General features: G+C 45.6%; 1 protein-coding gene across 2 annotated transcripts in view; it reads left to right on the top strand.

Annotated features, from left to right (window-relative positions):
- The window catches only part of LOC105905584 (FERM domain-containing protein 5), a 112128-nt gene that overhangs the window by 72826 nt on the left and 24531 nt on the right, over nt 1–14771 (top strand). For both annotated transcript variants that reach the window (XM_031564445.2, XM_012833602.3), the window contains exons 2-4: nt 5742–5846; nt 9839–9881; nt 10290–10368. In XM_031564445.2, coding sequence (XP_031420305.1) covers nt 5742–5846; nt 9839–9881; nt 10290–10368 — 227 coding nt within the window. The remainder of the gene's footprint in view (nt 1–5741; nt 5847–9838; nt 9882–10289; nt 10369–14771) is intronic.

Genomic DNA, 14771 nt, shown 5'->3' with positions numbered 1-14771 from the left:
CGTCGCGTTGCTGTGAGCGTATCGCCCCTCTCTGGAAGTGTCTCAGAGTGGTGTTTATGTGGTTCCGGTGTCCGGCGTTTGTCTGCGGCGGTGGCGGTGGCGGTGGCGGTGGCGGTGGCGGTGGCGGTGGCTGCGGTTGTGGTGGTGGAGGCTGATAAACGACTCTGCCTGATGTTGTTATCTTTGGATAAATGGCCTTCTGCGAGCGGGCCTCTGAAACTATACCCAGCATCCTCAATTAGAGGATGAGTTGGCTTCACAAATGTGTTTGTGAGCGCCTCCCAGGCGGAGCAGGCGAGATGGAGTGCGTGGGAGCAGGCTTGAGAGCTTTGTGTGTGTGATGAGGATATGAAGGCATATCAGAGGCCCCTTTATGGTGTTTTTTGTGTGCAAGAGAATCATTGTGTGTGTGTGTGTTTGAAGGAGGAGGAGTACCATTTGTCTAAATTTCACAGTATTGAACACTGGTCCCTGTGTGTTTGTTTAATTAAAACGCTTCTCTGTTTGTTGGGATTTAAGGTCTCTAGTTTCCTCATTGAGTGTACATTTGTGTGTATCTACAGATGAATGTTTATGTGTTTTTTTTTGGTGTTTACTTGTGTGTTGCCAATGTGTTCTGTCTATATGAACATTCATTTGTATGAATTTGTGTGTGTGTGTGTGTGTTTGTGTGTGAGAGAGAGAGAGAGAGAGAGAGAGAGAGGGAGAAAGAGATAGAGAGAGGGAGAGGGGGAGAGAGAGAGAGACTGTGATTTGCTTGTTGACATGCATGTATACATTTGACACCCTAGTAAAACCCCTACCTCTGGAACAGAATGGTGCAAAGAGGCTAAGCAAGGCTAAACCTGCTGTCAAGGCATGACACATTTTACCGTTTTCTGGTCTATTCAGACCGGCAAGATCCTGTATCACCACCAGTGGTAGTGGTTCAGGATTGTTTCTCTGGTAACCAACGTGTTCTAATTCAGTCGGGCTCCTCCTGGATTAATGTTGTAGTGCTCTTGAGCGAGACACTCTACCCCAAGGGCCCCCAACAAGTCTGTAGACATCTTGCATGGCTGCCTTCACTGCTGTTTATGAGTGAGTGTGTGTGTGTGTGTGTGTGAATGAATGGTTGAATGTGAGATATGGTTTGCCAAGGAAATTTGTCCAAAAAAGCAGAAAAGCTGTATGAAAATCCTGTCCATTTATGTTGCATCCTTTGCAGATTGTTGTGTCTGCTTCTGAAATGATTTTCGCCCATGTATTCTATAAATGTTCACGTGTAGGATTTCCCATTCATGCTGCTTAGAAAACAGAGGAATATCATCAAGGCCTTGTGATGACTTACTATGGCCACTGTTCCCGTACCTATGACCTCTAAATCTGACTCCACGGAGGCAGCACTGACCTGAGGCACCAGTGCTGTAGACTCCCAGGCCGCTGGAGACCACTGGAGCATTCAGCAGCCCTCGCCTCATCACGCTCGCTCCTCCTAACAAAGCGGTTGTTTGTGAGGTGAAGCTTGAGTAATGGACTGCCGGTTGAGCGTTCCCACTGACAGTGGATCTGTCATCATCACTGTACAGAGGCACAAAGGGGGAGCAACAAGGGAAAGTCAAGAAGAGAGAGAGAGAGGTAGAGGGAGAGAGAGAGACAGAGAGACAGAGAGAGAGAGGGAGAGGGTGTCTGTGGTTGGAGGAAGCGAAAGAGACAGACAGAAGGACACAGAGGGGGAGCATAGACCCAAACCTCATTTAGACCTCCCTTCTATCTAGGCCTGATTGACCTTGGATTGACCTCCGTGTGTGGCTCCAGGATAATGTCCTGCTCTGCCTAATGGCCCGTTTCATTGAGGAATGAGAGCACCATTTGGTGCGAAGTAAGGGGGTGCAGTGCTTGATTATTGTTTGTTGTCTACTTCAGTAACACTTCAGTAACACAGACACAGCAGTTGTGCTTAAATATGGTTTGGATTCAAAATCCTTGATAAAGTTCAAAGCCCCATTGCGTCAAGACAATCAGCCAACGGCAGGCAAAGTATAGGACTTCCGACTGCTACCCCCAGCCACTTCAGCATCTCTTCTCAAACACCCACCATCCAGGTATGCATGACAGCACGCTAATCTCAGCTAGACTCTAGAATCACATCTTAGTTATCCAGGTTTCAGTTGAGAATGAGAAATGTTAATAATTATTGATGAGGCACCACTTTTCTAGCAGTTAGCAGCTGACGGCTGATAGTTAGCATCACTGCGCTCTAGCTTTTGCTCCACTGACCCCAGCGGGATCCTGTTCCTCTGCAAGAGCTCAGCAAGAGGCTCATCTCCAAGGCCTCCGCCACACGCCCACATTTAGCTGCGCTTGGCATGCATCAAACGTGCGCTTTCAAGGTCCACTGGCCCCCATCTGCCAGGCCGACAAAAATAGACATGCTAACTTTTTCAATATTTCACTGGGATACAGGGAAGAACAGTTTGCAGTTCAGAATGTATGAGAAATGGTACATCTTTGTACCTTTCATCATGTATAGTAGCCTACGGGACTTTTTGTGGTGTATCTGTGTGCATGTGTGTGGGTGTGTCTGTATGACCTCATATTGAGTGTGTTTGCATGTGTGTGGGAGAGAAAGAGAGAGTATTTATGTGTGTCATGTGCATTGACCGTCTGGTTACACCTCTAGTAACCATCCACCACCAGGGCCTAGGCTAATAGAATAAAGGAACAATGCTCTCTTGCACCTTAGCAGACATTTCCTACCTGCCCCAGTTGTGCGGAATAAACAACATGTACTCCTACCATTTGGGGCAACTCTCTTATCTAGCTCGCTTGTAGACCCCCTCCCCCACTGTCCCCCTCTTACCACCTGTACCTGGAACACACCGACAACACACCCCCAAGGCTGCCCCATCACCCCACTGTATCCTCCCATGGCTGACTGGTATTTAAGTAGAACACTCTGATGTTGCTTTAGTCACTTTTTTTCTTCTATGTTAGATGCTGGAATTGACTCCCTCCGAGAAACCTTTGACTCGCCTCTCTGGTCCATTGGTCAAAAGCTTGTCAGCTTCAGATTCTATCTATGATGTGTTTGTTTGTGTGTGTGTGTGTGTGTGTGTGTGTGTGTGTGTGTGTGTGTGTGTGTGTGTGTGTGTGTGTGTGTGTGTGTGTGTGTGTTTGTGTGTGTGTAGGCATGCGTGGCTGTAGGTTTGTTTGGCTAAAGGCTCTCGAGTGGGCCGAGATGCCATATTCACTGCTCTCTGGAGCGTTTCAAGCTCCTGCCAGCAGGGCGCAGTGTCAGCCGGCTTCCCATCAGTCTCCAGTAAGATCATCTCACGCGTACATGTGCACGATCTCTGACGCACTCCAAACCCTCTGGAGACATGTGCTGCACACCCTCCGGTGCGATTGGTTTACAGTACGCCATGTCACAGTGGTAGGTCACCACCATGTCCCCTCTCAGAATCCCTTGCCTCAGCACCACATCTGGGAAACTGACACGCCCATAATGGCAACCCTGATTGATGTACGTGATGCATGACACCTCTCACCTTGAGTGGGCCTCTCCTCCTCTGGTCGACCATTGCCGACTGTCATGAAAGCTTTGGAATGCTTAGCTTCACCTTCGGCTCATGCTTTTATGTCACCTGACCTCATTACGAGGGGCTCCATTAAAGCAGCAGTCTTGAGTGTGGCTCCCGTGGTACATCAGTTTAGTGGCACTATTTGTCCTCGCCACTAAGGGACTGGGAGGATAGGTAGAGTGGGGGATGCGGGTCGCCATTAATCTCTGACTTGCGCAGTGCCACTGATTTATCATGCCCCGGGCCTTTCTTCCGCATCAGATTTATTGAGGAAAGTTATAGGTGCAATCACTTAATGTTCTGGACCTCATACAGTGGATGCAAGCCATAGCATCAGAAACAGTGTCTGTCTGAAAAAAGCAGGTTGGAGATAGTACAAACTGAAATTCCACTGTGGAAAAATTCAGAAGAGGAACATGTTTACAATATATCACATTGAATGGGTGAATGAATATCATGGACATAATGTACCAACCTCAAAGGCTGCTGCTGGAAATTCGGTCTCATTGCTGCTGCATCTCTGTGGAGGGCGTTCCAGTTGACAAGTAGTTCTGAAGGTGACGTCAGACCGGATGGTAATTTCTGGTCTGACTCACCACACACCAGGAAACAAGTTGATTGCTTCACCAGCGCACTATTGCAATGAGCAGTAATCTCACAAAGGTGTTTGCTTATGCAAATATTACGATCTGCCACCCATCGCCTTGGGCATGGTGGAAGGAGAAAGAGCAAATTGGTGTGGTTTGCCAGAGAAACGATGCAGAATTTAAATCACTTATTTCTCCCAAGTTGTTATTATTTTAGGGGGGAAACAATATTTGTACGTGGCATTTGAAATGCAAATGAGCATGCAGAGATTGACGATGCTTTCAAGTGTGCGCCAGGGGAGAGACGAAGAGGACTCTGGCAGGTGCACAGAGATGCACACAAACACCTTGAGCTGCTCTTGTAACAACCCCTCCCTCCACACACACACACACACACACACACACACACACACACACACACACACTCACGTCTCTCCTGTTTGGTTGCCCTAATCAATAAGGATGATAGACGGGGCAGCGTTAATGGGGCCATATTTAAAAGCCATTATCAGAACATATTTACATGATTAATGCTTGCTTTTTGTTTACCTCAGTGGGCTGCTGATGACACTGTAACCACCACCGTTATTGCCAAACATGTTGTCCACTGTATCGTTAGCCTAACAAAAATAACTCTTTTGGGTCTCTTGTAGGCTGTGCTGTGGACCTTGAACGTATTCCATTATATTAAAATTTTGCTGCAGTTGGATGAGATTGCCTTGTGCTCCCTTGGTCTTTCTCCTAGGAGAATGAGGGAAATGTGGATGACCGGACTGATTACATGAAAAGACATACCTCACCTGAAAATGTGCTTTATGTTCATATGATCATACACATACAAAATGTCCATATAAAAATCTGTCATCGCTTCAGTAGCAGTCTGCTATGGGCCACACCTGTTGAACTTTGGTCCATTAAATGGATGTGGACTGAGCACAGGAATCCCAGCCTTGCGTTTAGGGCCATTTGCTGTTCTGGGAACTAAATCTGCCCTGAATTACTCTATTCCCTGTAGCAGTGCAGAGGGCCCGATGCCCGTTTGCCCAGGGCACAGGAGGTCACCACACAGATGCCTTGTTTCCATCGGGCCTTCGCCAGTTTCCAGTCGGGCTCATAATCCAATCATTCTCTCTCTCTGAGCTTTTTTTAGCTGCCAAATCTTTTTTCTTTTTGCCTTTTCTTTTTTTTCTTTTTGCCTTTTTCTTTTTTGGGCTCATCTACCGCAGATGGCTGTGGCCATGCATTAATATTGGATAAATCTGAGCTATCTCTGGAGGGTCTGAAAAATGAGAATCGCATTTTGCTATCAGCAATTAAAATCCTCTTTTCCCCCGTCAGCCTGATGCAGAGGTTTTGGTCTTAGCCACTCATCCATGGCACTTCCGCTCTCTCTCTCTCTCTCTCTCTCTCTCTCTCTATATATATATATATATTTCTCTCTCTCTCTTTCTCTCTTTCTCTTTCTCTTTCTCTTTTTTCACGTAATTCACAGAATAAAGCCCTCAGCTGAAAGGCCTCTCCGTAACTTGATTATTTCAGAGCTGGCTCAAGTGCTTAAAGTTGAGCTTTCGCTGTTTGTGTTTTCTTGCAGAGGGATGCCAAGGGACAATATCTGTTTGACCTAATCTGCCACCACCTGAACCTGCTGGAAAAGGACTACTTTGGCATCAGATATGTGGATCCGGACAAGCAGCGGGTGAGTGCCGTGCGAAGATTGTGTGTGCCTGTGGCTGCCGAGCTGCAAGAGGGCAGAGCCCGGCGGTCAAGAGTGACGCAAACCCGGAATGGAGATTCATCCCTCTCCATTACTGCGTCCCTCCTCACCCCCTCACCCAGAGTGCAAAAACCCATTCCATCTGTCAGAACGTGTAGACAGTTATTATTCTCACCAAGGCAGAGAGAGAGAGGGATAGGTGGAAGGGTGGGGTTGGGCTGGTAGAAAGAGTGTTGCTTGTACTGCCTGATTCATGAAGAATTCACGTGTATGATTTGGGAAGTGGATTTGTAGCCGGTAGACAGGAGCGAGATCCTGCTGATCCTCCATTTCCTCCACTGCCACTCTCAGCTACTATATTAAGGCAAGGGTGTCAGGGCTGGGGAGGAGGCACACTTTGGCGGATGAGGGAGTTGGATGGAGTGAACCTTTGGAAAAGGACCATGGGGAATAAATCATATCCTGTCCGATTTATTCCCTTTAGCTTCAAAAAGTTCCAAGATGCAGACTTTGTTTGCCAATGCAAGTCAGGTTGGCAACATTAAAAGGTCTCACATTTTTTGGCCATTACTTGCCAACTCTATCACACAAATCTTACAGAATGGCGCAAAAGTGTAATAATGGATAACTACAATGTAATAATGGATTTTTGTCCATAACAAATCAGTATTATTTACATAAGATTTAGCCAATGCTCCTGTGTGAAGTTGCGGGTATCACCCAAAAGTTTTTCCTCACCTGAAACCTATTCTCCCCTGCCAACTGTGTCTCAGTGTTGTTATGAGATCCAGCCATGCTATGATTCTGTCCACCTTCCTCAGTACAGGAACATGATAATACTAATCCACATGCCAAGCGTAAAACTCTGCCTCATCTCTGAGGTGTTTTAGGTCAGTACCCAGGCCCGGGGTGGGTAATCGGGAGAATCGGGAGAGTTCCCGGTGGGCCGCTTCACTTCTGGGCCGGTCGAGAATTTAATTTGTTTTGATATTTGTCACGTTAGTCCATCTTCTCTTAAAGTAGGCTACACACGTTCCGCATTCTGACACCGCAGCCTCTGCATGGGTTGTACCATGTGAGGAAGTTCTCCCCTCCCAAATAGAGTTGGTTGGGTCCGTAGCCCGTCTTTTCCAAAAAGTTTTCTCAGATAGGCTACCGATAGCTGGGCCGGCCCTACCGCAACAATACGCGTCAGGGAGGATGGATGGGAGGAAGAGGCCAGGAGGGGCTGAAAAAGCCAGGTTGAAAAAAAGAAAGGCATTGGAGGAGGATGCTGCCAAATGTACCAAGCTTACCGATTTATTTTCAAGAGGACACAAGTGGCAACTGGTACAGAGAGACATAGGCCTAATGATTAGCAACGTAACTATTCGGCTAACGTTGTAGCGTTGGTTTACATCGTTGTAGCGTTGTCAACCTATTCTCAAGAAAAATATAAAATTTAATTAAAATATTAGCCTTTTTATATCACCCAATATATGGCGATCCATAGACTTTGCCATTTGTGTCCATTTAATACTCTCACAGTACAACCTCCTCATAGATGCTTATCGTGTCATTGGGTTAGCATATAAGTTTCTGTTGACTTTGTCCATCACATAGGTTGCATGTGAGAGACGCTTCTCAACCTTACAATTTGTGAAGAATAGGCTACGAAGCTCATTGAGTCAGGACAACTTGGAGGCTTTCATGTTAATGTGCACAGAGAAGGAAATCCTCATGTCTATAAGCAACGACACAGTTATAGATAAAGTGGCTGAAACCAGTGCACTGCTGCTTAGGCGGTTACTGATGCTGTAGATGCTGTTGGTGCTATTCGCAATGTAGGCTAACTGTATACTGTACTGTGAGTTGAAGAACTGTAAACATTAGTTCAATATGCCTCTTTGTTGAAGAGTGGGATACGTTTCAAATGCTTTATTTATTTATTTATTTCTGCTTTTGTTAATTTATCAACCTATCCTTGTGGAATAGTGTAATATTTTTTGTTAACTTCTCAGCTTAAGTGGATCATTATTTAACCTTTACATTATTTGTTGAACCATGGTAATAATAAAAATAAACTACAGGATAGTAAGAGCTGAACTGTTGCTTCATTTATCCAATTTCCACTACCATGGAAAAAGTGGGCCGGTCTTGGGCCTGAAATTCCCGGGCTGATTCCCGGGCTGTCAGTACCTCATACTTATTTGTATCAACAGATGTGTAAAATACACCTCTATATGTGTCAGACATGGTGGTAGATGTATGTCTGATACAGAGAAGAGTATTGGCTTATAATGGTAGTTATTATATAATAATAGTTTTATGTTTTTTTAGAAAGGTCTGTCTCATTCAGCTGTTTCCAACTGTTCCTGTACAAGCAGAGAACACCAGGTACTACCATATTACATTAATATGAAATGATTTGGTTGCTTGGCAAAATGCAGCCATTACCAACTATCAAGTCCCAAGAGGAGCATTTCACTGGGGTCATCCAGTGTGGGTACATTTCCTCGTTAATGTGTCCTCAAATTAAATGAAACGTGTCCTATCCTAAAGTATTTCCTATTTCAATTATTTTGGTCATCAGCTACCTAAGCATCTGTCTGTAAGTGCTGCATGTTTACCCACCCTTAGGGAGCCTGAAGAGTGGGGAGTGGAGATTAACCTAATAGAACGCATGTGTTCACACACCATGCCTGTTGCGTGCTCTTTCCGCCAACTCCCTTTGGGAGCCCCTCATGACTGACTGCGGTGGAAGAGGAACTTCAACCATCTACAGCACCTCACAAACCTGAGAGGATGGGGCAGTACTGACAGTGCAGTAGTGACAGGGCATCCCATCTTTTTCTCACGAAACACACACACACACACACACACACACACACACACACACACACACACACACACACACACACACACACAAATACACTGTCTGAAAAGTGATGAAATAAAAAAGACTACAACATGTCAGCAAATCATATCTTGGGATGTAGGCCCAGTGCCTGGGGCCTCTTTACTCCCACTGTATCAAAACTCAAAATGAATTATGTCGCTTTGCTATCATAGCTGTTTTTTTATTTCATGAATGACACCCGGTTAGGAAAGCCGTTGAATCATATGTCTGATCGGGGCTCGTAGTTATAGGATGCACATGATCGTATTGACAGGATCCTCATGTGGTGTTAGATGCACGTTAACGTGTGGATCCAGAGGGGTGGAGGAGGAGTGGCTGATGTGGGCAGAGGGGGAGACTTGCTCTCTCTCTCTCTTTCTCTCTCTCTCTCTCTCTCCCCCTCTCTCTCTCCCCTCTCTCTCTCTCTCTCTCTCTATCTCCCCCTCTCTCTCCCCCTCTCTCTCTCTCTCTCTCTCCCTCTCTCTCTCTCTCTCTCTCTTTGTCTCTCCCCCCTCTCTCTCTCTCCCCCTCCCTCTATCTCCCCCCTCTCTCCCTCTCTCTCTCTCCCCCTCTCTCTCTCTCTCTCCCCCTCTCTCTCCCTCTCTCTCTCTCTCTCTCTCTCTCTGTCTCTCTCTCTCTCTCTCTCTCTCGCCTGAGGCTTTGCTTCCTAAGCTGATGGCTCAGAACAGTGTCAAACTGACGATAGGGATAGTGATAGTGTAATCACTGTGATTTTAATGTGATTTCAGAGCTATGATATACTGATAAGATGCATTGCTATATATTACCTCCCTGGAGCACAAATTGTTGAGGGAAAAATATGACTTTGTCTGTGCCCTATGGTAGGCTGTGCAATTGTTTTTCCAGCCAATGAAAAGTGATGCCATGAATATTTAAAACATGAATAATGAAATTATAAGATATCAATACATATCATGTACTGTATATGACATGACACTCTACAAAAGATTTGAATGCTGTGATGTATCGATTTACAACCCCCCTACCCCCAAATATTTAAATGCTTCATTCTTTGAAGTAATGTATCTCACAAAAAACTGACTGCTTGTGTGTGTTTCACTTGTTGTCTTTTCAGCACTGGCTGGAGGGCCCCAAATCCATCTCTAAGCAGATGAAATGTAAGTACCAAATAACGTGTAATATGGAAGCAGTTGCTCTCTTACAAACTACTGTCATATCTGGAACCCCTATTTTATAGCTGGACTTTGCCCATCCCAGCTCAGTTTTTGCTTAACACACTACAGCACAAAGTTGTAGTTTATAAAACTTGATTATAAACATTGAGGTGGCAGCATTTTTATTAATGCCTCATAAAAAATCATGATAACTTGATAACATGATAACGTGTTGTTATATGACTGTATACTGTATACATATACCGAATGCTATTCAGTAGATTACTCCATAACCATTATCTCCCTAAGCAACCTGATATAAAAAAGGTTAAGGTTCACATTCAGATAGCTCTTACAGTGTGGTAGTACCGGTCTGTTCCCTTTGTTAAGGCCTGTGTGTTATTCCCCCAGCTCAACCTCCCTTCACCATGTGTCTGAGAGTCAAGTTTTACCCACCAGACCCTGCCGCGCTCAAGGAGGAAATCACCAGGTGCGTTTTCTCACCATTCCGACTCCAACATGGCATTCATCTGGCTCCTGCCTTCAAACTGCCTCTCTGACAACATCATGGACCTCAAAACTGCCTTCTGTCTTTATTTGTTGGTGCCTCCTTATTGGCTACATTGACTGAAGACGACTTTTGTCTGTCTCTTACTTTTGTTTTACTTTTTTTGTCTTCACAAACACTACATACGGTGTTACAATTTGATTTATATAAATTATTATTTATTTCTTTTTTAAAGCATTTTTCTCAGTTGAACTGTGTCGTGCCATTTGTTTGTCTCAGTTTCTCCTCAAACCTACTCCTTTAACGTTTTAGTCATGCGAGTGCCTTTCGGAACATGTGGCAGGGTTAGCCATACGGAACACAAAAAGTAAAGTGGAAGAGCATAAAAATACAGTATACAGTATTTCAGCTCAGCTTCAAAAGCCTCCAGGTCCACGCACTTGAAAGCAAGCTAGTGTATGTAGCCTGGTCTGTGTAGTATTTCCGAACTGCGAGAGACAGCACACCACCCACACGTTGCCTTCAGACATTCACGTTAGCCACTTCAGCTTGTACAGTGCTCTCTCTATCTATCTCTCTCACTCTCTCTCTCTCTCTCTCTCTCTCTCCTTTTCTCTCTGTCTTTCTGTCTCTCTCTCCACGGCTGCGCACAGGCAGGCAGACAGTACTGATCAAGCCTAGTTCAAGCCTGAATTAATTAGATGGAGGATGTAAAAACCGCAGGTGATGATGAGCCTTTAAACCACAAGCTCTAAGTGCATCTCGCGCTGATGTGATGAGGAAGTGCCCCAGCGCTGCGTACGCTGAGATCTTTGGCTCTTTCACTGATAGTGCTGAATGCGGCCATGAGCCAGGAGGGTCAGCGTAATCAGAGACCAAGGTCATTAAAAAGGTCAGAGTGCCTGGATGGGCTGGTTGGCAGAGATCTCCCAAGGCTGAAATATCCCTGGATCTGCATATAAGTATTTGCTTCATAAGTGCGCTGCACTGTTTTGGATGCAGTGCTCGTCCTCTTAGTGCTTGGACTTAGGGAGCCACTCCACTATTCAGGTGGAGTGTTGGCTGAATAATTCTGCCCATCCACTGGTAATACACACACAAACACACACACACAAACACACACACACAGAGAAAATAAGTGAAGGAGAGAGAACTCTTCCAAGAGCCGCACCCACAGCTGCTGGGCCAAGCATGAGGATCAGTCCATCTGGAATCTAATTTCACCAGTCTTAAAGGAACACCGATTACCCCACTCCTTCTGGCTGCCTGTGCGCCTGGCTGATGGAGAATTTCACGTGGCCTACTGACGGGCAATTAAAAGCTCTGCAATGATGACAAAGATATTTGTAAAATCATTCGCTGTTGTAAGATGGCTGTCTGCGCGTGTCCCCAGTCTGTGATGGATCACATGATTAGGAAGTATGGCAGAGAGATGGGAGGCATGCTGTAGTTTGACACTGTTTTTGACAGTGTTACGGACGTCATTAGGGCCCTGTGCTGTGGGAACATCATGACTGAGCAGAGAGGGCGCGGGGAGCGGGGAGCTTAGTCTTAGTGCAGACCACTGGCAGTCATGCTGGCTGATAAATGGCTGACTTCAAGGCTCTCACTGTCCTTCTCTGTTGGTCTCTCTCTCTCTCTCTCTCTCTCTCTCTCTCTCTTTTATCTCTCCCTTTTCTTTCACTTGCACACTTTCAGTGACAGACTCTCTCTCCCTCTTTCTCCCCCTCTCTTCTTCTTTCTCTCTCTGAGTCATTGCATTTCTATCTCGATTCTATATAAACTTGATCAGTTTTGGAATGTGTCATAAAGACATACACTTAGCTATAGTGCAGATAATAGCTGGTTATCATATAGATCCACACTACTTATCTTATTTACCTCCATTCAGTTTTCACAGGTGTAGGGAGAGGAACAGAGAGGAGTGGAGGGGGTTTGGGGATGGCACCCTGTCAGCTGGGTTTATGAGTGCGCTATCATCAGTAGAGGAGCCTGGAGTTGCTGTTGTTGCTGTCAGCACTTAAGCATGTCCGTACATTTTGAGCAGTGCTGCTAGCTTTATTACGTGCCTGAACAGCTGTCGGCCTTTTGTTATAATGATCAAGCACAACCTGATACCCGGTATCTATTTCACCAGCACCAAGGATTGAGATGTTTGATGTTTAAATATTTTTTGAATGGATTTTAATTGGAGTTTTTTTTTTCAAAATATCTTTAAAATTATTTGCGTTAGAAGATGTGGGATTTTGTCTAATTTTCCGCCTAAGTTTGCTGGCTGCATTGAGATGTTGTTGCTCTACAGCAAGGCAAGAGAAGAGGCTGCTGCCATTATGTCTGACACATTACATAAGCAGCGCTTCTTCTCTTCCGAGAGGTGAGAGCCTGTTTGGCTGGGACATGCGTTCTCAGGGAGGCAGCTCTATTAAAGGACTCCGTCTTCATAATTAAAATAACAGCAAGCAGCCTAAAACGGCATCAATATTCAAAGCGTAATGCAGTTTTGGAGGAGGCCTCTCAGAGCTGTGAACATCTGTGAGAATCTACCCGAGTAACTGCCGTCTAAAATAGGATAGAGCCAAAAATGTTCCAAATGACTGCTGGGCTAGCCATGTTCTTAGACCCTGCGAGTTGTTTTTACCTCTATTTTGCTATTTTTTCTCCAAGCATCTACTACTGCCTGTCTTTCTCTCACTATAACCCTTTGAAGCCCTGTCTCTGTCTCTCTTACTGCCTGTCGTTCTCTCTCCCTTTCTCTCTCTTTCTCTCTCTCTCTCTCTGTCTGGGTCCTCTCTCTGCAGCATGCACGACTGCTGAAGCGGGGCAGGCTGGTGGGATGGTCAGTGACTGCTAACCGATTCCAATAAATGATACATGATTAGCCCCCAGCAAGCAAAGTCACGACTCACTTTTCCACATCTCACTGCACACCCAGACGCGCCCCCCCCCCCCCCCCCCCCCCACCCTTACCCTACCCGAGTGGTGTCCTCAAAAATGGGTCTTAAAAGCCTTCCAATACACCCTGTTTCTTCTCACCTGAGGAGCAGGAGAAAGAGATAGAGAGAGGAAGATACAGAAAGAGAGAGAGAGAAACAGAGATCAAGATACTGAAGAAGAGTGTACAGTGCTATTACTTCGTGTGGGGGGTTGTGGGCCCGGTGTATGGTTGTGTGTGTGTGTGTGCATATGTCTCGTATGTACACAAACATTTGTTCATGTGTATGTTGCTTCTGTGTGCATTTACCAGTGTGTGTGTGTGTGTGTGTGTGTATTCAGAAAAGTACTTGTGTGTGTGTGTGTGTGTGTGTGTGTGTGTGAATATGTACACAGCACGCACTCATGCACATAGTGGAGGCACGCTTCTCGCAACACACTTTCCTTGCGTGAACGAAAACAGAGAATACACACCCAGCCTCACACTACACCACCAAGGATGGAGAAAAGAGATGACACCGTCTCACTCGGGAGCCATTCAAAACAGACTGATAGAGAGAAAGAGGGAGAGAGCAAGACAGAGGAAGTGGATGTTGCAGAGAAACCATAGGAGACTTCACTCTGAAACCTAACGACCGGTGCAATTTAAACAGTCTCATTGACTGCCTTACGGACATCAAGTGCTGGATGGCACAAAACCATTCACTTAGCCACTCGTCCCTGTCCCGCCTGCAACTGGTCCAGAACGCTGCCGCCAGGCTCCTGACGGGTACCCGGAAGAGGGACCATATTAGCCCTTTTTCTGGCCTCTCTCCACTGGCTTCCAGTGCGGTTCAGGATTGATTTTAAGCTTCTCCTGCTTGTTTTTAAAGCCCTGAATGGGCAGGCCCCTTCTTACATCTCAGACCTCTTAGCCCCTTATTCCACCTCCAGGTCCCTCAGGTCGTCTAACTTGGGGATCCTGGCCGTCCCCCGACCTAAGCTTAAATCCAGGGGTGACCGCGCTTTGCTGTTGCAGCCCCTAGACTATGGAATAGCATCCCCCTCTCTATTAGATCTGCCCCCTCTTTTGACTCTTTCAAGTCCAGGCTCAAAGCACACTTTTATCCTTTAGCGTTTGGATCCTCCTGATCTGATTTGATGATTTGTACTCTTGCACTGTGTGTATTGATGCTCATGTGGGTGTTTTGTTTCTGTTTTTGTTTGATTCTATATTTTATTGTGATTTCCTGCTCTGGTTGTACAGCTGTTTGGCCAACGTGAGTTGTTTTTAAATATGCTTTATAAATACATTTGACTTGACTTGACTTGACTCACTGAAACTGATGAGGTCAAAGGTCAGATTAGGTCAATCAAAACCATGAAAAAACCAACAGCCCTTGTATCCTCTCATGGCCATTATAAAACAGGAGGTCATTATTACATATGAAGGATTAGGGCTTACATAACACCAG

This window comes from Clupea harengus, chromosome 3 (genome assembly GCF_900700415.2).
Source record: "Clupea harengus chromosome 3, Ch_v2.0.2, whole genome shotgun sequence".
Taxonomy (NCBI): Eukaryota; Metazoa; Chordata; class Actinopteri; order Clupeiformes; family Clupeidae; genus Clupea; species Clupea harengus.
Note: the sequence above shows the minus strand (reverse complement) of the source record. Positions and strands in the feature narration are given on the sequence as shown.